The 25,020-nt window shown below is 43.6% G+C and overlaps 1 protein-coding gene across 2 annotated transcripts in view; it reads right to left on the reverse strand.

Moving 5' to 3' along the window:
• Positions 1-19,541: 19,541 nt before the first annotated feature.
• The window catches only part of KNDC1 (kinase non-catalytic C-lobe domain containing 1), a 56,926-nt gene continuing 51,447 nt past the window's right edge, over positions 19,542-25,020 (reverse strand). Inside the window, exons 25-30 of one of the 2 annotated variants that reach the window (XM_058028736.1) lie at positions 24,828-24,910; positions 23,419-23,569; positions 22,891-23,013; positions 22,730-22,789; positions 21,960-22,117; positions 19,542-20,885 (exon numbers count right to left, since the gene is read on the reverse strand). In XM_058028736.1, coding sequence (XP_057884719.1) covers positions 20,861-20,885; positions 21,960-22,117; positions 22,730-22,789; positions 22,891-23,013; positions 23,419-23,569; positions 24,828-24,910 — 600 coding nt within the window. In that variant the 3' untranslated portion in view covers positions 19,542-20,860. Of the gene's footprint in view, positions 21,720-21,959; positions 22,118-22,729; positions 22,790-22,890; positions 23,014-23,418; positions 23,570-24,827; positions 24,911-25,020 lie in introns of both variants that reach the window. The other variant, XM_058028735.1, reaches the window with a different exon arrangement.

Below are 25,020 nucleotides of genomic sequence, written 5' to 3' on the forward strand. Positions count from 1 at the left end.
CCACGGGGCTCAGAGCCAGGCTGGGGGGAAGCAGAGCCTCGGGCCCTCTCAGCTTGAACTTGGCGCCGTCTGTCTAGCCAGAAAACGCAGCCCATCGCCCCAATCGTTTAGCGATCAAAGCGCTGGGTGAGCAGCGCAGCTCGCACCTCATCAGCTTCATGCTACCGCAATCCATGTGCCGCTTCCCGACAAAGACGGTGCCCTTGTAATGCAGGGAGGACACCAAGGCACCTCCCAGCACCGCTTGGTTGGGGGAAAGGGGCATCTCGGCAGCTCAGCCCGTCTCCAGGTTCTTCTTTCGTTCAGCTCCACCGGGTTTTTGGTCACGCCAGTAAAAAATACCACACCGAGCACGAGCACGCCGGCAGTAGCGATACTTCAATAACTCACATCCTAACCCTCGCTTAAAGGAGAATGGAAGCGAGCGCCAGTCCCTCTAACTGGGTAAATGAACTGACAGGACCTCAATTTCAATGACGATTCCAAAATCCTCAGCTCGGGTGCATCACCGGAAGAAGTGGAGCCCATAAACCTGGGTCTAACGGGGAAGTAGTCTGTTTCTTTCTAAAGCACAGCAATAACCTAGGTTCCCACACACACGGGCAATGTGTATAGGAAAAAAGAAGTCAACCCAACCACAACTAAACCATTTCCCCAGTTTATTATGAAGATCATTTGGGAAAAAACCTCTCATGTTCGTGCTATTAATTTTCACTGTCTCAGGTGTTCCCGTAACTCCGTGGCCGCGGGAATGTGTCCAGGGTTATCGACCCCTCCCCATCCCACAGAGTCGGCTTGTCCCTCCCCCACGCTGGCCCCGGGGGAGGGATAAAGCCCAGGCTCCCGAGCAATGCAAACCCCTCACCAAGCGCTGGATGCCTCCTGAAGCTTTGCTTGCAACACCATCCCCTCCGGGCAGGGATGGCGAAGGCTCTTGGTGCCTCGGCACAGCCCCGACAGAGAGACCCCCCTGCTCTTTGCGGGGTGCTGGGCACAGCTGCTAAAGGGGTTTCACTTAGTGCTGGTACAAGACTGTCATTTTGGCTGATATGCGCAAGCCAATGCAAATGTCCAAGCAGTTGAACACAGCTGGATCCCACCGTGGATCAGAACCGCACACCTGTGAGTGCCACTGACCCAAAAACACTCTAACATGAACCTTTAAATCCTAGACACATTGCAGTCAAGCAGGGATAGGTTTTGTTCCCCAAATGAACTAAGAGCCTGCACATTAATTTTAATAACTTCAGGATTTAATAACTATTCCTTAACTATTCCACTCTTGTTTGGTCCCTCTTTTTCTGAAGCAAACACATCACTATCTTATCTCCAATCTTATTTCAGAACAGCAATTTCTAAATAACCTCATATGTGGACAAATCCAAGCAGAAAATCTTGTGTTTTGCCACACAGAAACTCATACGCAGCAAGCTGTCCTTGGTAAAGCAGTGAGTGCTATCTGCAGAGCCTGACTACCTCACCAGAAAGAAGTTTAGACACAATACATGAAAAACACTGGTATTCAGGTGCTCCCAAATGGAGCACACACTACCAGCAAGCAGCATGCACTCTGCTTCCAGCAGGGCAGCCTCTCCCACCGTTTCTCCAGCAGAAGAAACCTGTGCCAAGCCAGGCAGCCTCGGGTCCCCCATGCCCTGCAGGCCCCTCACCCAGCCGAGCACACAGAAACACCCAGGGACCGCCCTGTAGGAGAGACACTTCATCCCCAGCTGCCAAAATTGAACCAGGCATGGGAGGACCAAGCAGTGCTGAGCCCAGAAAGACCAACATTTGCACTGGTACATTACGTGTGTCTTATAGAAGGCAACTGTTATTAACCCTGAAGAGCTGCTGCCATTTCCTCCCCCTCCTTTGGCTGGGAAGGCAGGGAAGCAGCTGACCTGTTACACAGTTTGCTGAAAGTCAACGAAAACGGATTTTTTTTTTATTAGACGTCAATCTGAATTGCCTATTTAGCGGGATATTTAAACCAAACACCAGGATCCCCCAACACCAGATGAAAGTAGCTGCATCTGTGGACCACAAAACCCTGGAACAGATGGGGAAAGTGTGGAAGGTGTTATGTGGCTATTGTAGTTCCCATTAGAAAGAGGTGGCAGCTTGAGAAACTTGAAAACTTTAACGACCCTGGGTGGACAGAGGTGCTACATCTGCAGTTAAATCTTCCCCTCACCTTGCAGTAGTACGGGGATCACATGAGACACAAATTTACTTCCACTCAATTCTTTCCTGTCATGTGAAATTTTTACAGCATTCAATTGATCTTATGTATAAACATGGTGAAAAAAAAAATCTAAATTCTCAGGGAAAATGATGTATTTTCCTAGAGAATTCTGTATACTCAGAACTTCAGATATTGTATAACATTGAAAAATTGATGGATTTTTCTTACACGTTTTATATTAAGAACATGGTGGACCCATTTCTCTAAATCACATTTCAAAATATTTATTCCTTTGCCTTTGTATGCAAGCCTTACAACCATAAGAAACACACTTGCTGCTTCAAGAAATGTACTGAAAGCTTATGCACTCCTGTAACTCAGTATGAAATCCTGAATGCAAGTGCAGAGATTCGTGCCAGGATGTGACAATTACAGACACGGCTGTCAGGACAGAGTGCTCTTCCCATGTGAGCTCGACAAGGCTTCTAAGGACAAATGGCAGATTTCTCTCACTGGTATGCCTGGGAATATTTCTTATGGGGCTTTGTGCACATGTGGCATGTAAATCCATGGGAACAGGCAGGACTGCAGCACCTCTTCAGCATGAAGGTATTGCCTGAGGAAGATCCAGCCCATTGTTCAGGCTGCAAGACACTAGATTCTCGTCCTTTGCCAGATGCTGAAGCACTTTTGTTGCCCAGGAATGCTGTTGGTGTGCCAGGGCCACCTTCAACAGACCATCACATTGATTTTGCATGAAAACATAAAGTGGACATATTTTGCCAACAGAAAAATAGTCCTTCTCAAGGGGAATAATTGCTAGGATAGTTGGGCAAATCTTCAAGTTGCAAACTTTCTACCTGCTAGCCACGTCTGTAAGTAGACCACGGGGAAAATAAAAACCAAAAAACAAACCCAAACCAAAACCTCAAAACAATATACAGACCAAACTATCATAGCATTTGTCACAGATTGAGAGTTGATGTACTAGGCCACCAGATCTGGGACAGTGGCTCCATCACAGCCAGATGCTAACTATATTTATGTAAAGCACCGATTTCCCAAAGTATTATTGACAACACTGGAGGAGTGGAGACAATAGGGGGTGCAATGCCAACCACTCCACTATGAGAAAGCGAAAAACCCAACAAACCCAAACCAAAAAGACTCCAACATTGGAATACCACAAAAACCCCCATGGTTAGCTGCACAAATGGGCAGGAGGAGAGAGCCTGGGGAAGCGTAGCAGCCCTTCAGAGGCAAGTAAACTCATTTTAAGGATTGGGGTTTTAAGGATTGGGGTTTTAACACGGCTAGAAGTGCAGGCAACGCAGGGCAGTCTGCTCTGCTCCAGAAGGGGCCCCAGGGCCCGCAGGCAGCCGCAGGGCCCGGGCTGGGCTCCGGCCGGTGGGACAGCTGATGGCTGTTTGTACCCTCCGCTGCTCCCCTTTGGAAATGCTAACTCGGTTATTCAGCGTCTCCTTTGATGTCCTGATAGGTGCTATTAGATAGTCAATTAGGCATCAACGAGATCGATTGTTTGGGAATAGATGCTTTTCTGTTTGAAGTACCCGTGAACACTAACAGGGCCATCACCCCGCCGCTCCTTTGCCCACGGGAACAATGCGGGCTAACACACAATAAATGACAAATGCTACTGACTCAGCCCGCAGCGCTTCACCCTCTAAGCACCCGGCTCACGCTGCAAGCCCAGATATCCCCATTCAGCCGCTGTGGGAGCAAATACGCGCTTTGCATTAAAAACGATTTATCGGGGAAATATTTCTGCGTGCTTTGCAGAACTAATGGACAAAACACTTAGGTAAGTTAACAAGAAGTTAGCTCGAAACAAACTAGCACTTGAATTTCTATGCGCGCCATCGCCGCAGTGCCTAAGGACTTGTGACACCTACACAGTTGTTCAGAATTACCCAGACAGAATAACTAGGAGCTGAAATAAGAATTAAAGCACTTAGCCTACCTGAATACCGAAGAGACACTGGGATTAACTCCCTACTAGGTACTATGGGAGGATAACACTAGGTCGAAGCCTAGGAGTTAAAGACACAAGTACAAAGGAAAAGTAGTAAAATCTACACAAGGAACATGTCGAGACCAAGTCTCTCCTCTTTCTTCCCCCCCCCCCCCCCAACTACGGTGGGATTTATCCAGTTAATTGTCATCTAATTGAGTATCAAAGAAAGAGATAATGGGCAGCAATTAGATGTAATGGCCTAACAGTGCGAGATCTCTCTCGATTAGCACACAACGCCGAATAACTTCACCTAGTTTGTACAGAGGTCCCTGGAGTGGCTCCACCATGTCTGGGAGCTGTAGGGGGTGACACACCCCGATCCCATTCCCAGTGCCCCGGTGGCCGCTTTGGCCAAATTGGGACGGGCGTTGGGCGCGCTGCTGCCGGCGGCTCCCCCGCCCCGCGGTGTAAATTCAATCAGGTGTCGCCCCCTCCGCGCACGCACTGCAGGGGACAAGGCCTTTGAAGTCAGCGCCCTGGCAATTTTCCCCTCCCATCCCCTTTTCCTCCCCGGGGAGCCCAGTTTCCAGATTATACAGCCTCTTCCTCGAGAGCCGCCGAGCCGGGGGATTCCGACAATTTCACCCCGCGAGCATTAAACGACTCCTCCCCAGCTAATCGACTCGCCTTTTCTTTTTTCTTTTTTTTTTTTCCCCCTTCCCATTTGTAGCTCACTTGCCCCCCACACCGCTTTGCGCTCCCGGAGAGCGTTCCGGGGCTGGGTTATTGCGGTTGTTGAGGGCACAAAGGCGGCTGCTCCCCGCCGCGCTGCCCGGGGCTCGGCTGCGGGAGCGGAGCGCTCCCGTGTCCTGCGAGGGGCCGGTACCGTGCAGGTGTCACTGACGCTAGCGCCCCTTCACTGCTGACAGGGCTAAAACACAGTGAAGGCGAAATTCAAACAAGCAGGAAGAAAGCCTGAAGTCCGCGTTTCTTCCTCTCAGATCAAAGGAAAAAAGTGCATTCACATTTTAATGCCAGAGTTGGACAGCTTTAGCAAAAATGAAATTACTTCTCATAAAGCTTTCTAGACAAGTGGAAAGTAGTAGTTGCCTTCTAGAGAAAGCCATTTTTGCAGGTGGGAGATAAATTATCATGTAGACATTTGGAGGAACCTCATACCATTAGGGACTCATCACCTCTCGCGTTCATTTCAGCAATTACCGGGAAACAGAACAGTATTTGCAAGCTAGCCCTGCCGTAACACTGGCAAGGTATTTCATGCGCTTGCTGAACATACCTGTGGCCAAGGAGTCATTATGTTAAGTGACCATTAGCACCCTTTCTAACAGAGATCGGCTTCTGTCTTGCCAGCCGCTCTGCAGTTCGTTCGCCGGGAGCCGGGATGCCCCGTTAGTCCCGCTAACCAGCGCTCGGCCCTGGCACCCAACCCGCCAGCCCAGCCAGAGCCGGGGGAGCCGCACACCCGCCCGGGCCCGCTGGGCTCCAACCCGAGACCGCCCGGAGCTGGCGTCCCTCGGCCTCGCAGCCCCGCTTGTCCCGGCGCGGGCCTGAGTCGCGGCGAGGACAGCAGCGCTGTGTGCTGTGCCCGGCAGCACCGGCTGCCTCTGCCTGGCCCTAAACCTCTGCACGGAGGGGAAGGGAAGCGGCTGCCCCGCTCCGGGCACCGCCGGAGCCGAGCTCGGGGGCGGGCAGGGCAGGGCAGCGCAGGCTGGGGCCGGGTTCGAGCCCGGAGCAGGGAGGGCAGACCCAGGGGATGAGGGCTTATTCAGAGCCACCCCAGATCACTTCTCCGCGGAGACACGGGGACGCGATAGGGGAGTGCTCCTGCCTCTCCCTCTTTAGCATTGGGGTGACGCCCTCCTCCCCTGCACGAACTCCATCCCCGCGGCTCCCCTCCCAGGAAGCAGCTCCCCTCCGCAGGCGGGAGCGCTTTGTTCTCCCTCTCTCCGCCCGAGCCTTTCCATCTGTCTCTCACTTTCCCCGGGCCCAGCTGCGGCGCTGCCCGTGCCCGCTTCCCTTCCGCCTCCCCCGTTTGGCCCGGGGTGGGTGCGGCGCTCCAGGAAGGCCGCGGGCAGTCCCGGGGCCCTCAGGGAGCGCTCCCTCCCTTCACCCCCAGCTTCCCGTACCGCCGCTCTGCCCTCTGAGAGCAGCCAGGGTTATTCCCATTATTCCTTTCGTACGAGCTGAGCAGAACATTTGGAGGAGTGGTGGGACTCTTCTGTGGCCATACGAGATTATAAAGGGAACTCCTGACCCTTCAATCATTACTCCCTTGAAAACAGAATAGCCACATGGAGTCTAATGCTTTTTTGATAAGTTGTACATTTATGGGCCTTGTCTGCTTTGTTATTTTAAACACGACTGCTTTAGAGCAGAGAAAAATATTCACGATTGCAGCTCTTTGTGGAGACACCCCAGTTCCCTGATGATGTTTGAAAGTGTCAGAGAGATTTCTTCAAATCAATATTACCGTTTAATGATACCTGACTTCGAGAAATAAACCTCCATCAAATGGGAACTTCACTTACGTGTCAACAAACTTCCTTGAGACCTCATCAAGACTGATAGCACCTCAGCCCTTTTTAATTTAGCTGAAATTCTTGCATTAGAGACACACAACTTGTGCAATTGCAAACAGATACTATTCTCTCAAAAGACTAGAAAAATACAACATAGATTACAAAAAAGTCAAGACTTGCCGAGGTGACTGCAAAGCCCACTGCCCACAGCAGCACATAATGTTGCTTTTCATCAGGCAAGGGTACTCGAGTGGGAGATGGGCCTCTGTATACAAAAGATATTCAAGGAGAGTGACAGAGAACCCGCAGACCATTCATTACAGGAGTTTAAATTACCAGTGCGCCGGAAATATCCTGGTAACCCCCCAGATCACCTCTAAAGTCATGGAAATTTTTATTGCTCTTTTCATGTTAGTTGACAATTGGCTTGAAAGACTTATGTCAACTTACAGTCAAAGATAATTTCTCAGAGCCCTTTTTTGGGCCTGAAATCAGGCCATTTTGATCATCAGCTTACTAGCTCATTATCCAAATTTTAAACGTGCATAGCACAGTAAAGAATTTTACTGCCTCTTATGGAAAACCAGCTTTGGAATGCTAAAATTCTCTTGATCATCACCATCGTACCTTGATAACTGCATGTAAGATGACCAGATACTGTTTTGTAGAGAAGAAATTTCAAGATCCTTTCCAGGATCTGTTTAGGTAAGAAGGTCTTACTAATCTACTGAGGCAGCCCATAAAATCGAGAAGATATAATATCATACTTATTTAGAAAGTAATTTTTTTAATATTTAAACTATCTGTTCTGCTACTATAGCAAGCCCAGTATTGAGTAACAGGTGTATCCACATATTTGGCTGGAAGCACAATTTCATGACAGGGTTGGATACCTGCTTTAGAAGACAGAGGGAAATTCACACTTTTTTGCATTCAGTGGCAGAATAAATTGCAGATGGGGCAGAACAAATCTAGATAAGAAGGAGTCTATGCTTCTTTAAGTGAAGAGGAGCATTTTTGGGGGGCAGGATGAATACCTCTACAAGTCTTGACAAAGGAACGCACGTGAAATCTGGAAAAAAATAGGTTTATTAAAAGATTCAATTTATATTATTGTTTGTCCCACCCCGTTTATATTTTACATTTGCCTATAAATGCAAGGGCCAGAAGTCCATGATTCAGATTGTCCAGCATCTCTTTGTAAATATTTAGGTCGGTGCTGCATCATAACTCCACGGAGCAGTTATGGACGAGGGCAGCCCAGATATCCGTGAGTAGTGCAAATCCTCTTTAGTCCTGGTTGGTGTCAGAGGGTCAGACACCGAGCAGGAAGGCCCTGGGGTCCCGGTACCCCACGAAGCAGGGCGCTGCCCACAAGCCGACGGGCTGCGCTCTGCAGGCGCTGCTGAGGTCCAGGGCGGGTGCGGGCAGGGCCGCCAAAGGGAAGCGCTCAGGCGCAGCCCCTTGCCGGGGCAGAGGCGGTGGCCGGGCCACGTACGTGAGCGGCAGGGGCAGCACGGCGCCCTGAGGTCCGTAAGGGAGAGCGGGGCTGCAGAAGGGCTCCGTCCTCAGCTCCTGCAGCTGCCGCTTGAGCTTCATCCGGCGGTTCTGAAACCAGGTCTTGATCTGGTGGGGGAGGGCACAGGGGAAGGAGAAAAGACGAGGTTAGTTACAACGCCGCCGAGGCTTGGTTATCTGGTTGTTTGGAGCCGTGCCGTGGCCGCCCCCGCTCACCTGCACCTCGGAGAGGCGCATCCTGCCCGCCAGCTGCCGGCGCTCGGCCGCGCCCAGGTACTGCTGCCGCTGGAAGGAGCTCTCCAGGGTGCTGATCTGCTCCGCGCTGAACGCCGTGCGCAGCCGCCGCCCGCCGCGCCCGCACGGCTCCTCGGGGCCCGCGCACTCGGCACCGTCCTCCGGCACCGCTCCCGACGGCCTCCCGCCTGCTGCTGTCCCGCCGGCTCCTGGGCACAGGGACAAAGAGGAGCAAAGGGTCAGCCAGGCCCGGGCACCGCGTGGGGAACCGCCGCCCCTCCGCCCCGAGCGGCCCCCGCGCGGTGTTGCCGTCCCGGGCAGGCCCGGGGGTGTCCCGGCCCCGCCGCCCCCGCCCGGGAGCCCCGGCTGTCCCGCGGTACCTGCGGCGGGAGTGGCCGCCCCGCTCTCCCGGCTCCGGCCGCCCGTCCCGTCCCCGTCCCGCGGGCCCGCCGGCTGCTCCGGGCTCCGCTCGCCCTGGCCGAGGCTGGAGCCGCAGCCGGGCCCGTGGCCCGCGGACGATGCTCGGTGTGGGGAGCCCTCGGTGGGGCTCTTGAGAGCTTGGCTGCTCTGGGACAGCCATTCCACGGAGAAAGGGGCCTTAGTCATCGTGCCTCGCTTCGGAGATGCCGGGAAGGAGGCACGGAGTACAGGCCTCTCCTTTATAGCGCAACTCCCGGAGGAAAACGTTGTTCGTGTAAATACACATCAAAGGGCCAGATAAGTATCATCTAATTGCTATCAGACCGCGCCCCCAACAAAAGATATCGTTCACACATTGCCCCAGCTCGCGGAGGCTCGGCTCCGCCGTGTCTGCCCCTGAGGAGTTCACTCCGCCGTCAGTGATTTACAGCTCTTGTTACATCCTATCCCCATGCAAATGGCATTTATGGAGCTGAGCAGCCTCAAACGGCGCTGGGGAATGTACCCCCGGGGGAGCGCAGCATCCCCGGCCGCTGCAGGGAGAAGGGACGCTGCCACTTCCGACTCCCTTCCCCTGGAGTTGCTCTTCCATTCCTTTTCAAGCACCAGACCCACTGTTCTTCTCCAGCCTGCTCCTCTCGGGGCTCAGCACTGCGTTCCTGGGACAGCCTAGGCCAGGCAAGCGGAGAAACTCACTCACTGGGTTCTCCGGGACTGCAGCACCAGGCACAGGCTGAGGAGTTTGCAGGAGAAGGTTGTGAAACAGAAAAGGGTAAATGTCAAGGTCATTGGATTCTACAAATCGACAGGCTTCTGGTCGTTTATATAAAAGTATGGTCTCTGGACTACCGAGTCAGAAAATGACAATTATTGCCTTAGAATTCACATTCTGCTGAGAGCTCTGAAATTACAGAATTAATGTCATATCTTCCTTCCCAGAACTCTTGCAGCTATGCAGGTCACCCAGATTTTTCTACTATCTCACCTTTTTTCTTTTTACTACCTTATGTGTGTCTTTCAGAAACGTTCCCGTTCATTTTTGGGTTTTGTGTGCCACAGGAACACTTGGCTGCTGCAGCAAAGCCTCTGTAGTACGTTGATAAAAGGTTCTTGGTCCTTTATGGGCTGTTTTCCACCGCAGGGAGCCATGAATTCCCTTCCCTTTTCACCCTCCTGTCCTGTGCAAGAACAGAGTGGGACTTGCACTGCATTGATAATTCCTATCACAGCCCTGCTTGGTATCAGTCTGCCTCCAGAGATCATGATTGCACATCTCGTTTATCTGTCCTTGTTCTTGCCTGCTGCTCTACACTCACCCACCACCTGCACACAAACCCAGTGTTCTGCTGTCTGTCTGCCCTGCGACTTGGCCAGCCTGCACACCTGGCTGCATTTCTCAGCCTTCACTTTCTCTGTGATAACAGTTGCTGTAACCACAGCTCCAGCTCTTTCTTAGAGTGTTGGTGAGGCAGAGGTTTGAAGACTGAAAACCCTCCTACTTAGTTTATGTCTAAATCTTCCAGTGTATTACATTTTAATATTATACAGACATATATTTTTCTTTATATTAATCCAGTAGAAATTTCATTAAAATCCTCTTCGTCAATGTTTTCCTAAACCAAATATTTCATCCCCTCCACTCCAAATACAGTTGCTAGATCCATTCATCAAGAAATCCTACAGTTTTTTGATCACCAGACAATTGTTTCATTGAACTATATTCAAGTTTGACTTGTGAACCCCTTTTAGGCACTGTCTATCATTGATTGTTCATTTTCATGGCATAGTGTGAGTCCTACTTTGGTCTACCAGTGATGACACTGTTCATGAGTTTTTCTCTAACCAAATAAAACCAGAAACAAAATTGTCACCTTTATGTAATAACTAATAACTGATTTAGAACCACAACCATACATGATCAGAGCCCTCCTGGAGCCCTTTGTTTCTGGCCTGTGTAGGTAGGGACTGACATTGCAGCCTGAGCCCACTAAACAAGCTTCCCAGAGGAAAAATGGTGTAAAAATCTGTAAATAAACATTCAAACATTAATGATTAATGCCTCACATATATCTACCTGAAGAAACAAACATTTCTAGCGTGGACAAAGGACCCACACTCACACAGAAAAAGACACAGACAGACACAGACACATACAGACATATATATTTTTTTTGGTTTTTTTTTTTCACCAAACAAATGTAATTGTTTGATATCTAAGTATTTGAATCCTTACCCATTTATCATTCCCAAGCATTTTCCAATTAACAGTGGAAAGTTTAGAAAGTTTGTTTGAGCAGACAGTAAAAAATGGTTTTTAAATTTCCTGTTTTATAACACACACCCCCACCAATTCCCCTACCCCACCTTGAATATTTCAGGTTCCTAATTATTCCTTTCTTTGGGTAAATGTGAAGACTTCTCCCACCACAGACCTGAGGATAAATTTTAAAATCCCAGAACTTCTGAGCATTAGACAGTCCTGTTGTCAGCCTATCTGACAGAGCAGACCAAGCAGGCAGGAGATGGAGAGGAGACAGACAGGAATGTGCTCTGTTCCCTGAATTGCTGAAGGACAAGGCTTTTGACTCAGCTGCATTTAACACGTGGCCTGGCAGCAAGCTCTCCAGTCAGAACTGGGAATATCAGTGCCACTGGCAGCTTGCAGAGTCCTGCCAAGCCTCCCCTGCAGCCAGGCAAAATGCCGTTCTCAAGGACTAATTCTCATGAACATAAGAAAAAGAAAGTGTAACTTTTCTGCAGGCTTCCTTCTCAGTTTAAGTATTTCTGATCACTGTAACAGCATTCTGCACCGCAGATGGGGCACAATCCCATCCCAATGAGATAAATATGTGCTCAGAATTATTTCCAGTCTTAGTTCTTACAGAATATTATGTATAATATATGCTACTTATTTTCTTCTATATAACATATATATCTCTATACAAATACTTAAACAATATGAAATAGTCTATTTCTATGACATTACTTTTTCCAGCTTTATGTCAACAAATAAAGACACTTGGCAAGCTGTCATATAGGATGAAAAGAATACATGACCTATGATGGAGCTCTAAAAATAGAAAATATTGAGTTTTATCATCCACTGATACATCTGCCTTTACTGATTTGAAGACTTTTTGCCATCTGAGCTGCCAATGACATCTTTATACACTGCTGGTTTATTAATTGCATTGCATTGAAGCAAATGGCACTGCAGAAAGATAGTGTCAAATGCTGAGCTCCCATAGACACAAATTGATCATGGTGTGACAAGATTAAACCAAATCTCATTTCCATTACACATAAAATGTGTAAGTCTCCTGGACAGGTATCAGATGACTTCTGAATGTAATGACTGCTACAATATTTAACAGCTGCTAGTTTAATTTTATCTAAAATTCTTAAGTTGCCTTCTTTCTTTTCTATCTATTATTCATTAAATGCTCTTTTGAAAATCTCCTGCTACACTGTGATTCAGAAATACCACGTTTGAAATCAAGTGATATTACCAATGGGTTGCAAACCTGCTCATGCTAATGAAATTTGTCAGAGTAGGGCAGGGACAGGGACAGACAGCAGCTTTTACTGGCAGAGACAAAGAGCTCAGACATACCAACACGATTGCCACTAGCAGGAGTCTGGAGATCCATTACCATAGATAATGGCAATACTCTATGCAGATGTTTGCAGAATACACAGCTGCCTTCTCTGGGGAGGCAGCACCTTCCCCTTCAGCTTTGCAGAAATCTTCACACACAACGCTGGTCTCGTGTTGAGGAGGTTCTGCAGAACTTCCTACTTAGCTGCCTACAAGACAGTTGATAATATTTAGAAATATTGGATAATGGATAATAAATAGAAATGCTTTGGGATTACATCTCAGCCTTTGAGAATTAATTGCAGCCCAAAGCTCAGCTGTGCCCCAGTAAGCCAGCTCAGAGCCCTGCAGGGGGGCAGGACTGTGCTGAGATGTCCCCACTCTATTGGAGCTGTGGAGGGGCAGGATTGTGCTGTGATGTCCCCTTGCTGTTGGAGCTGTGGAGGGGCAGGATTGTGCTGAGATGTCCCCTTGCTGTTGGAGCTGTGGAGGGGCAGGATTGTGCTGAGATGTCCCCTTGCTGTTGGAGCTGTGGAGGACTGAAGGGAGCAGCTGAGGGTGTGACTGCCTCGGTTCCCCTCTGGGACCACGGAGAGCCACCACCACTTGGCCTTGCTGCTGTGGGTACACAAGGGCTCAGGAAGGGACTGTCATCTTGTACCAGCAGGGCACCCTTTCCCATGTGAGACCAGAGCAGAGGGAATTTGTGGCTCTTAGGAGTAGCTAGGAGGTGATGCAACTCAAAGAGTAAAAGCCAGGCTGTTCATGCCACACAGGGGCCATGTGCTCACCTGTGCACATGCAGATTTCTGTGTGTTCACCTGTGCACATGCAGATTTCTGTGTGTTCACCTGTGCACATGCAGATTCCCTATGAAGGTCCGCCCAGGCAAACAGGGCTGCTGGCATCTGCTATGCAGTTTACACAGTCTTTGCCCTGGTGAGCTTATCCAAACATTCCATTTCTGAGTAATCACTATTTAGGACTTAAAAGCATTACAAATGGCCTCCAACCAATCGCTTAATTATCAATTATTATCATTATCTTTCCTCTTTGACAAAATAAGAGCTATTTTTCCACAAGGCATTTAAAGACCATATGTGCATAAATACCACGAGGGCCTGGTATAAACATAGCGACAATGCACAGATGAAAATTTAATGTCTCATCATGTTTTGAATTGATCTAAATCAACATAGCACTCAAAATGCCAAGAGCTCCCATTGCTCCTTAACACAAGGCTGCCACCAGCAGCTAAAAAGAATCAGTGAAATGTTTTAAAAATATATATATTCTGCAGAGACATGCTGCAAATATTAATAGAGAAAATACTTGTTTTAGTGGCTCCTTACCCAAATTTAAGCTTATTAAAAACAAGTAAAATTCAGTATGAAGCAGGACCACATTTAGAACATGTACTGCTCTTGTTACAGAAGCAGAGTCTTTTGTTTATTTATTATCAGACAAACTATTCTAGCTGGAAAACCATCCAAGTTTCAGGAATGTAAATCCTACTTCAGCACTCATTGCCATCATATTGCCAGAGGGAGATCTCTATGGACACTGCTCAAATGAAACTGCTCAGAAATCTGTAGTTGATTTAATTATCTTTAGACTAGAAATTATACTTTAAAAACAATTAGACACACTTAGACACCTTGCAATCTTTTCAAAACTACCAGGCTTACTCTCTAAATAAGAAATTTGGAAAGAAATGAAAGAAATTATACTGACCAAAGCATTTATTATTCTTGAAAGTAACTTTTCAATTTCAGCTATTAAAGAATGAATCATTTCCCCTTTGATTCCAGAGTTAGCATTTGAGCATGATGAGTCAGCCAGCAGGGGAATGAGCTATCACAGCTGGCAGCCCTGGGACATCTATCAGCTCTGTGCCCATCGTGGTCTGTGCCATACAATGCTGCTTTGAAATGCATTGGTCTCAGCAGTGTAAATGTTTTACTGTCTCTTCCTTCCCCTCTAACTTACACTTAAAATAAATCAAGTCCTTGTATTGCTCTAAAACCAGTCTGTTCAAATTAAATGGAAATAACCTTTACCTTTTTTTTTTCCTGACTTCAAGGCTCTTCTCCGTTTCACATTTTTAGTTATTTCTCCCCTTCATCTGTATTCCCCACTATACACAATTTCTTCCAATTTCCCTTATTCCAGTCACTTCCATCAAGTATCCTGCAAATGTTACTATTGCCTGAAGAAGACAAGAATTTTGGCAGGATATGTAACTGTAGCAACAGAGCATAAATGACACAGTACGTCTGCCTTCACTTATCCCAAACAGGGAGCACAGACATGTCCTGACATTCCCTTGCTTCACTGATAAGGGGAAAGCTGGGCTCAGTGGCTGAGGACAGGAATGTAGTTAGGTTAAGATGCTTCACACTGCCCTGTAACCTGCAATTCGATGTTTACGTTTCCTCCAGACAGTGCAGTGTAATTCCTGTGCCAGGTTTTACAGAAATGAGTGTATTACACATGGATAGAAGGTAAACAGCATTTAAGACTATGACGATGTGTGTGCAGGTTCTCTAAAAGATTAAAGAGAACAGCTGAACGCTGACTATGAATACATGTTCATTTTACAAATGGAATATTAAAAACCCCCTGCAATTTCGTGTTTGCATGTTTCTAATAGCAAGGTTTGGGCAGACATCTGAGCAGCCGATCGTTTTTCAGTCTCCCTTTGCTCCCGGTGCAGCAGCAACACCTAAAACGCTGCCGAGGGCCTCGTGTGCCATCTCCTGGTTATGGAGAGACCTCGCAGCCAGAAAGCTGCTACAGAGAGGAAAGGGAAGTGCTAGAAGTTTAGCTGAGGCAGTGACAGAATCACAGAATCTTTCAGGTTGGAGGAAACCTCTAAGACCAGCGAGTCCAGCCCTTAACCCAAGTTCAGCACTGAAGCATGTCCCTGAGTGCCACACGTACCCAGGAACTCTCCCGGGGTGGTCACTCGGGTCCTGGCAGCTGAGAGGACTCACCCTGCACACAGACAGTGCACGGCAGGCTTGGCCTCTACTGCCCCTGCGGCTGCTTTTAGCATCAAGTCACTTTTCCACTGCATTAGCATAGGTATAGAAAGGAAATTCCGCATCCCTCTAGAACATCTCTGACATCAGTTCTAGCAACTCATCCCACAGCAACACCTACTTTTGGTATGCATCAGTGGAAGAATGCAAATAAACCCCTGAAAATTCAACTGACTGGAATACAATTAAATTAATAATAAAATTAACATAATTCCCTGATTGCAGGTAAGTATTTGAATTAGTGCCCAATTTACTTTACTGAAGGTCCCTACTGAGTCCCTTCACAGGAACAAGGAGGTCTGGGCACTTATGACAGAGTTTTATCTCACTTGTTCTTAAAAATTCACAGGAAAGCAGATATCACAGGTGTGTTACAGATGAGTAACCAATTCCAGTGCTTCACAGGAAGCTTTCCTATGTAAAAACTGAAATAAATTCAGCCGTGTTTCAAAATCAAGTGCTTAAACTTCACAGAACACTAAAAAAGCGCCTCAAAAACCCCTGCAGCTACTAAAATATTTTACAGCAACATTTCACATTCATAGGTCTGCTCAATCCAATCTTGTCTATCTAAGTCAAATTCTTTTGGTCTTTCTCAGTCTATGACTCTAAATATATACTTATCATGGTCCTCTACTCTCTCTCATTTTGGCCGTATGTATCCTAGCTGCAGTGTCCAAATGGTAAAGTATTCCTGCTGATGCTTCTCTATTGCCAAACAGAGCAAAATAATTACCTTCTGTCATGTGCAGCTCTTGTGCAGTACACCTCAGGTCTTCTCCCCCCACCTTCTTCTTTTCTTTTTACAAACTGTACACATGGATTCATATTCAGCTTGTGATGTGTTATGGTCCCCAGAGATTTTTACTGAAGCTCTGTAGTTATTTTTCATTTAATATTTATCCTTCAAAACCATAAGACTTGAAGCTGAAATTTAAGCTGTTATCACATGATAACAGTTCTTGTGAGTTCTAAGCTTGTATGTTGTATAAGTGTGCTTTCCATCCCACCTTGTATTTGAGCAGTAAAATTCACAGACATTCCTACATGTTCCATACAGTGTAGGTTGGGAGAAGAGTGCTTTATGGTAATCCTGGACAGTTTGCCTCCCTCATCAGAGTACGTAGAGTCCCAAGTAGGGCTTCTCTTGTTACTGTTACTGTGACAGTTCCCTTCTCACCACCTGGGTGTGTTGTGCACCGAGCATGTTTTACCTCATTACTGTAAGGCAGAATAGTTCCCCCCATCTGCAGGGGTGCCAAGGTGAAGGCCAGCTGCAGATCTTGGGATTCAAACAGCAGCACCTGCACTACATGGGGCTGCTAATGAGCAAAACAGGACATTGCATATGTATGAAATGTTAATTAGCACAGATTTCTTTACTCACCCCACAGCACTTTCCCTGGAGCTCCACTCCTGAGCAGGGCTCCAGTGCCTTGGGTCCTGGTTTGATTGCTGCTCCAGGATTCCCACTGTGGGAATGCTACACTTTTGATAGAGCCAATGCTCTCACTTATTTTGTGTCTTGTCCCCGAGGGATCTGCACCTGCTTTTCACTCATAACATCTGCATAGTCCTAACCCCAGTCAATTCACTTTCACAATTCAACAAGCATGTTAATTACCCTTTGAAATGATGTATAAATCATTTGTGTATTCACCTTAGAGGCCCATCATCTGAATCTGAGCAACGAAATATATAATCAGGCCAGGAGGAGCTGTTGTCAAAGCATTCATTGACTTCAATGTACAAGATGCTGTTTTTATCTCTTGGGACAGTTACCTTGACCATTAAGTCATTTAAAAGTTACTTCATGGACAAAAACATGTCAGCCTTTTCAATTAGTCTCCAGGTTTGCAGATTTTCAGACAGCTTTTTCAGTAACTCTTCTAGTGTCAAAGTTTTCCTGGCTGATTTTCTGTCATTTTCTTTACCTTGCCTTTCCACTCATGCCTGTGGTCTTGCCCATTTTTAAAAAGTAGTATTATTTTCTGGTTCTCTGGGAACTCACTTATTTTTCCTCAACCAAAAATACCATAATTCCAAGATTATTTCAATTTTCCTTATTATTATTATTATAGAACAGCTTTTATCAGAAATTAATGTAATGATACGTTAATTAGCTTGATAGCCTCTGACCTGCATTCCTGGTTAACTTTGATTATGACAGGCATTGTTTAGAGTGGAGGCAGTGGAACAGCAAGCACTCCAGGCTTTTGTACCATCTGATACTTATCTCTTCTGGTAAGCAGAGAGCTCTTATTGTATAATAGAAAGATATTTAAAAATCCATTTTTACTGTTTTGCTTTTCGCTTGCTGATAAAACTTTTTTTTTTTTGTCTAGCTTTGTTCCTAACCTGCTGTGCCGGTCTTTTATATTTGTTCTTGATAATGTAGCTGTCTTGTTTCTATTTTTTTCCCCAGTATTCTTTTTCTATTTTTTTTTCATGCAATTGATGAGCCCCTAATGCAGCCACAGTGCTCTCTGAGTTTTCTTTCCTTTGCATTTGGATAGACTGTTGTTATACTTAAATACAGCCTTAGAAATGCTTCTTAGAAACTCTTCTTAGAAACTCACAGCTCTCTTGAACTTTTCTTTGTGCTTTAACTCCATCCCCAGGATCTCAATTCAATTCCTTGAATGTGTTGAAGTTTGCTTTTTTGAAGTCTAGTGTTATTATTCTGCTTCTTTCATCTCTTTGTGTCCTTTGAATCATGAACTCTGTTGTTCCATGGTCACTTTCATCTTGATTGTTTTCCACATGCAGATTTTTAACAGCTTATCTAGAAAACACTGTAAAATCTTAAACAGTAAGAATACTCCCTACGGTTTCAGCACTAGCTTGTATACACAAAGGTGTATCTGAAGTGTGCTCATGCTGGGTCAGAGCAGCTCATATCCAGGCTGTCATCAGAGAGATAAGAAGTTGGTGTGGGCAGGGATGTGAGCACAGTGTACTTCAACACATCCCCTGGTCTGGAGAAACAATAAATGAGAGACCATAGGTGACAGTTCCAAAGACATCATCCTCACAATTTTAAGATGCAGTCTAGGATATTCAGTATTTCATCAGCTTAGTGGATTAACATCAAAACACAATTGTTGGGCACTCTAGTGTGTTCTTCACATCGTTCTCTAGGTTTCAGTCCATTATTTTTTATTTAAATGAACTAATTTTGGGGGATTTTTTAATCCCAACAATGGTCTTTAACAGAATTATCCAACCTTTGACCTGTAGTTTACCTTAATGGAGAAAAGTTACTCTGCTCATGTCTGTACATCTGTACTCTCATCTCAGGAATCATCTGCTCTTTTCCACCTTATATTTTCAAGTCCTTTGCCCTTTCACTTCTTTGCATCAAGAAAATGAGAACTAGGAGATATCTTGAAGACAACTTCTTCCCCAGAAAAACTTCTTCCCCAGAAAACCTAAACTTCTTCCCTTTTCCCCAGAAAACCCAACAATCCTACTCTCTGACTGTGCAGTTGATTATCCTGTAATTTTGCTACTTAGGTGAATAACTGACTACTGTTACTGTTTATGAACTTTATCACATATGACAGCATATGAGATCTATTTTGCAGAGTTGTTGTCATTCATTGATGGATTAAAACCAGCCACATTAAAAGTTTCTTCAAACTTGCTTGCTACAGGAATTTTTAAGTAGGAATTCAAAATGTGAAGTTTATTCATTAGCTATTAATATTTGTTGCTGCTGTTGTTGTTGTGGGGTGGTACCTAAACACAAAATCTGAAATGCCTGATTGGTGGAAACACCCCAAAGTAGTACCATAACTCAGTACTATGCATTAATACCAATATAAGGTTTGATATGCTGAAGTACTTACAGAAGACATGAGCTGATTTTTAAAAACTTGTGTAGCACCAGTTATTGTCATAGAATAAACAATATTTTCTAGATTAGTAACACAGAGCTAAGAAATACATGAGCTAATCCTCATGAGTGCAAAATAGAAATGATAAGAAAATTCACAAAAGCAATTTCAAAAGTCTGACTGGTAACTGTATAAAATGAATTTATTAAGATCATGTGATTAGCAAGTCTTGTGGAGTATTTTACATTAGTAAAACTTATGCTACTCAAAATTTTACTGTTGTTCAAAGGCAAGGTGTGGGTTTAAGTGAATGGTAATTTTTAATTGACAAAACCTCAAATAACTAATGACAAAACCAGTTATTTAAAATAAATGCATACAGATAAAATATGTGAAATATATGTCTGAAGATAATGCTAGTATTAACATTCTTAAATCATAAAGGTAGGAGATAAATATGAAATGTTTTCACATTTGACAATCTTTAGAGGAATAGCAACATGATTTACTTCCCTAAGGGCAAGTCAGAATATTATAATTAATGACATGTTAAACCTACATATGGTAAATAAAATAAATCATATTAAAAGTAGGACAAATCAAGAAAACCGTGTTGAGGACTGAGTTCTTCAGTGTTTAAACCATTAAGAGCCCAAAGTTAGTAGTATTGTATTAGTAAGAAAAAGTAACTGAGTATTTAAAGGAAAGTATGGACACACCATATTTTTACTGAGGAAGATGAGAGAGGGTTGAGATGTAATATTGCTGTTACTGACAAAGAAAAGGAGAAGCCTTCCTCTTATACATTGAGAAAGCTACAGTTTAGCATGTGCACATGCATTTCTGTCAAACACAACAGTACAACTGCAAAACACCAGACATGTACATGCTCCCATTTCTTACATCATTATCCTTCTCCATCATTAACACTTGATGAGATACTGACTTCATATCTGCCCTTCACTTCTCTCAAAACATTTTATTTTAAATTTTTTTAAACACAGTTCTAAGCAAATCAGTTTCAGAACAGTACTTAAGTGTTTCTTACCCTTCCCTACTTCTCATTCAACACTACCAGTGCTCCCTCTGGTAGAAACACTTGTATTTTTAACTAATTTTTAGCCTTAACATTCTGGCCCTGCATAAACCTGGGTAGCTCAACAAATTTTCTAGCAATAGCAATGCATTTCATGGTCATTTAGAAGGTCTTGTAAGTATAAGCTCTATGAGTAGGTTAGCACCACAGTTTTACAAGTTGCAGATCCAAATTTCACATGGTTATCTTCTATTGGACACTGCTGGAGCACTGTGATCTACAAAAAAAAACCTCAGGAGCAAAAGCCATACTCAAACGTGCAGACAGACATAAATTGGCAAAGTGACTCATGCCAAATACAGATGAAAAGAGCAATTTCATGTTTACTGTCTTCACAATGCCAGGAGTGCAGAAGCAGAGCAACAAATTGGTAATACTTACATTCAGATCTTATTTTCATTTGGAAACAGGTTAGTCTGATGACTTTAAAATCAAACTAAAAAAAAGTTAAATGACAGCATTCCTCTCCTTCCTTGGTAGGAGAAATAGACAGCCAATTATTTATGTCAGTTACAGTTTTTATAATACACAACATAAAAGCAAGACACACCAACAGTTAATGAATAGCAGAGGATCTGTGTTTCTGAATTATATGCACAATGTGACAGGATATAAGTGTACTGTGTTTGTATAAAAATAGATTCAACATTTAATGAACTATATTTTGAACTCTCCTAGGCCAACTTGGCAACAGAAGCTGGAATTTCAACTTTTTTCCACAGTATTTTTTAGATATTGGTTTTCAGGCTAATTAATTATTTATGCTAAAGAAGAGTAACAAAATTAATAAGCCTTTTCATCTACACTCTCTTTATCTCTCTTTTTATTCTTTTGATCTGCCATTCAGTTGCCAGTGATTCAAACTTCATTAGTCAGCATTTTATAATTCCATGTTATGAAATACAATAATTTCAACTTGAGAAAGTATCTTATGCCGCTTCACTTAAGTATTTTCTTGGAAGTAGGTCCAGTAGATGAAGCCAACTTAATCCAGTTTTACAGTCTAGACCCAGAATAGAACAGGTGAAACATAAATAATTAGTGAAATGTTGCTTTCATCCTGCGCAGGGTGTCCTGAATTTTTCGAGAATGTTTTTCTGCTGGTATCTGATGGAAGTTGGCACAGTTGTCAGCTGCCAAGGCAGAAATGTCTGCATCTTTAAAACGAGTTATTCTTTGTCTGAGGTAAGACTGCAGCTTGAAATCTGGTGCGTATGTATAAGGATTCTCTTGAAAGGCATGAACTTGGCTCACAACTTTTGCAATATTTCTTGTAAGAGAATATGGTAAAAAAGATTAGTTTGTTTTGCTGATGATAAAAACAAAAGCATAAACCAAAAAACAAACTTTAAAGGAAATTTTATTCTATTGCATATATACCTCTGGTTACATGTCTAAACAAATGAAACTATTTGAACTGTTAATTGTGAAATGCTGCATTAGCTCTCATTATCTCATTAGACAATAACAAAAAACATGGGTGATAAATGCACATAATTAAAATAATTACCTAAGTTTAGTCCACTTGTGAGCTCCATTTGTCATTGTGAATCCTCCAGTTTCAAGTTGCTGGACATGCATAGCCAAAACATGGGCTGATGGAATTGTTGGAAGAGTTTTGAACCTGTCTCCTTCCATCAGACATAAGCTGTCACTTTTTAAAAACACCTAGTTAAAAAATGCACACACATTAATCTCACATTAAGTCTTGGGGAAGGTTTTACAAATTCTCCATGTACTTAACACTATCTATTTATTTGCCATGAATATTAATTTCTGGCACTGAAGTTGAAGACAACACTATGAATTCATCTGGTGGCAAACTTTTTAAAGTACAGAAATAAAGTAACTTTAATCAAAAGTATTTCATACATAATTTCCATTGTTCTAAATCACAGGCAAAACTGCATTTTAAAATCTCACTATGTTTCAAAATTGTACAGAGCAATAAAAGAATGCCTATAATAAAATAGGCACTTCAGATTTTTCAAAACACATTACAACTGCAAAGTTTCTGCAGAAATCTTCTAATGCAGTGTAGCATATCTAATGTTTTAGCTTGCTTTTGAAATTTTGATTTGTCACACAGGACAAATGTTAAAGAAATACAAAGATTAAAATTTATGCAAACTCTTGGATTAAGAGTAAAAAAATCTTCAATCAAATTAAACTCACAATTAAAAGTAATAATTATGGTTTCCACCCTGCAGAGACACCCATTTAAGCAGATCTTGCACCTTCTCCAACCCCAAAGATGTAATTAAGAACTTTATACTATACCTCAACAGCCTTGAGCTCCTCCATTATCTCAGCTACTTTTGCAGGTAGAATTTTCCAGGCCTTACAATAAAACAGAATAGATATATTTTTTTCACATTAATGTCTACATTGGAACAAGATTATATTAAGCAAAATGGTGAGAGAACAGAGTCCCAACTTACTGGCAACTGTCGTACAATAAGATTTTCCAAGCCTGCTAGGATTTGCATTGCAGTAGCAAAATTTCTTTGTTCATAGCAGCATTTTGCTATAAGAAGAAATTTTGATAACAAGCTCACCTGCCGCTGGAAAAAAATTAAGATATATATAATATACATAGTAAATCTACATAATGAAATTAAATGAGAAGGAAGAAGAGGTATTTCCTTTTCAATTTGTTATCAAAATGGCTGACTGTAATAACATTTCCCTTCACACAGTTTATCCCTTCCTGTCACTCAGGTGTCCTTGAAGAAAGTTTGACCTGTACTCCGTTCAGACAATCCATTTCTTACATTCTGTTAGATTTTGACACCTGCTACTAAAAAGCATCCAAGACAATTTGGTTTGTGATAACAAACCAAAATGTTAACTGCCCACTCACAGGTGTATTTCTGACTATTTCTTGCAGGTTTGCTACATAACAAGTCATAGATAATGACAAATACGTAACTGTTTTGTAGTTAATAGTACAATAAACAATGACAAACCTTAGTTGTGTGACATGTTACAATTTCAGCAGCAACCCAGGTGCTGATACTGTCTGCATTTTTCAATAACTGCAGAAGGTACTGGTCTTGTATGCACTTCGACAGAAAGAGATTACAGACTTTAAGGGAAACTGTCTCAGCAGAAACTGCCCTAAGGAAAATACAGAAAAAAAAGGGCAAAAATAATTCTGGCTGACATTGGACTTTTAAAGAAAACCTTGATTGTGAAGATGTCAACTTCTAACCATTTAAAATAATTTTGCATTGCTTGACATCTTGATTTTATACTTCATGACATATGTAGCGAGCCATGCTACTTTTTCTTCCTTATAATTACAAGGTAAATATATCTGATAAAAAAAAAGCATATACAGAATACATTTCTGTACATAAAAACACTTTCACCACTTTCATTAGTGCATAATAAAACCTCAGCCAATCTGACACAAAATAACAGCCAGAAACCCAAACTCAAGAACTGCAGCCACATAAGAAATTCAACCTGGTATCAAGTGGCACCACACATGTTGATTTCCATGACTGAACCCCAAAATCTGTATAAACCAGGTGATCTAATCTTGGCCATTGAACAACCTGAGTTGCTTTAGATGCTCATTCCCTACCCTTAGAAGCAAAAATCTACCATAAGTAGTGCAATTAACAACTACTAATTAGAAGCAAACTGAATCCACTGAGTATGTAAGAAGCAGACCATCATAAAAATAATTAGGTCTATGTGGTTGGATGAAAACATTAATTACTGATGAGCAAATAATTTAACTATGTTGGTAATCACTCCAGTAACTATAGGAAAATTCCTGTGTATCTATCTCTGAATACCAATAATTCATGTCCCTAACATACAGAAGGAGCATTGTACAGAGAAGCTGTGGAGTCTCCATCCACCTTCAAAACCCAACTGCACATAACCCTGGGCAACCTGGTCCAGCTGACCTTGCCCTCAGCAGGGTGGTTGGACTACATATCTTGAGAGGTCCCTTCCAACCTCAGCTATTCTGTAAGATTGCAAATGTCCTTGAGATTTTATATACACACACACATTAATGACCACAGATTGACATCACAACCCACAACATATTTTCCCTGCCAAAAATCAAACTTCCAAGCAACTCCCAATACAAATTCTTAGCAATAAGAACTTTTAGCCTCAACTCACTTCAGATTTCAAAGAAATCACCTGGGAAATGTGGCCTTTCACATAAATGCATGTGCATAGGTACATACCTGTATAACATATGAAATCTCCTGCAATTAAATAAGGCTACCTAGTCTGTAAAAAAATATTAAGTATTTAAATTGTTTCTCTGTTGTTGGCTGTATTAAAAGAGTAACACTCCAAGTTATTGTGCATCAAGAGAATCAAAGTGTAGTTAAAACAAGCAACTTACTTTGGCACAGCAACACATTTGTCTTTAACACCAAGTGCTCTGGAATTAAGGAAGTGTACTGGATGACATTTATTAAATACTTCCTAAATAAAAAAAAAAAACAAACCAAGATATATCTGCTGTTAGTTCTAGCAGTTCTTTTAAAATGCCTGGGGATAAAAATGACAGAGTATGGTCCTCCTCCCCCCTACCT

This window comes from Melospiza georgiana, chromosome 8 (genome assembly GCF_028018845.1).
Source record: "Melospiza georgiana isolate bMelGeo1 chromosome 8, bMelGeo1.pri, whole genome shotgun sequence".
In the NCBI taxonomy this organism is placed as follows: Eukaryota; Metazoa; Chordata; class Aves; order Passeriformes; family Passerellidae; genus Melospiza; species Melospiza georgiana.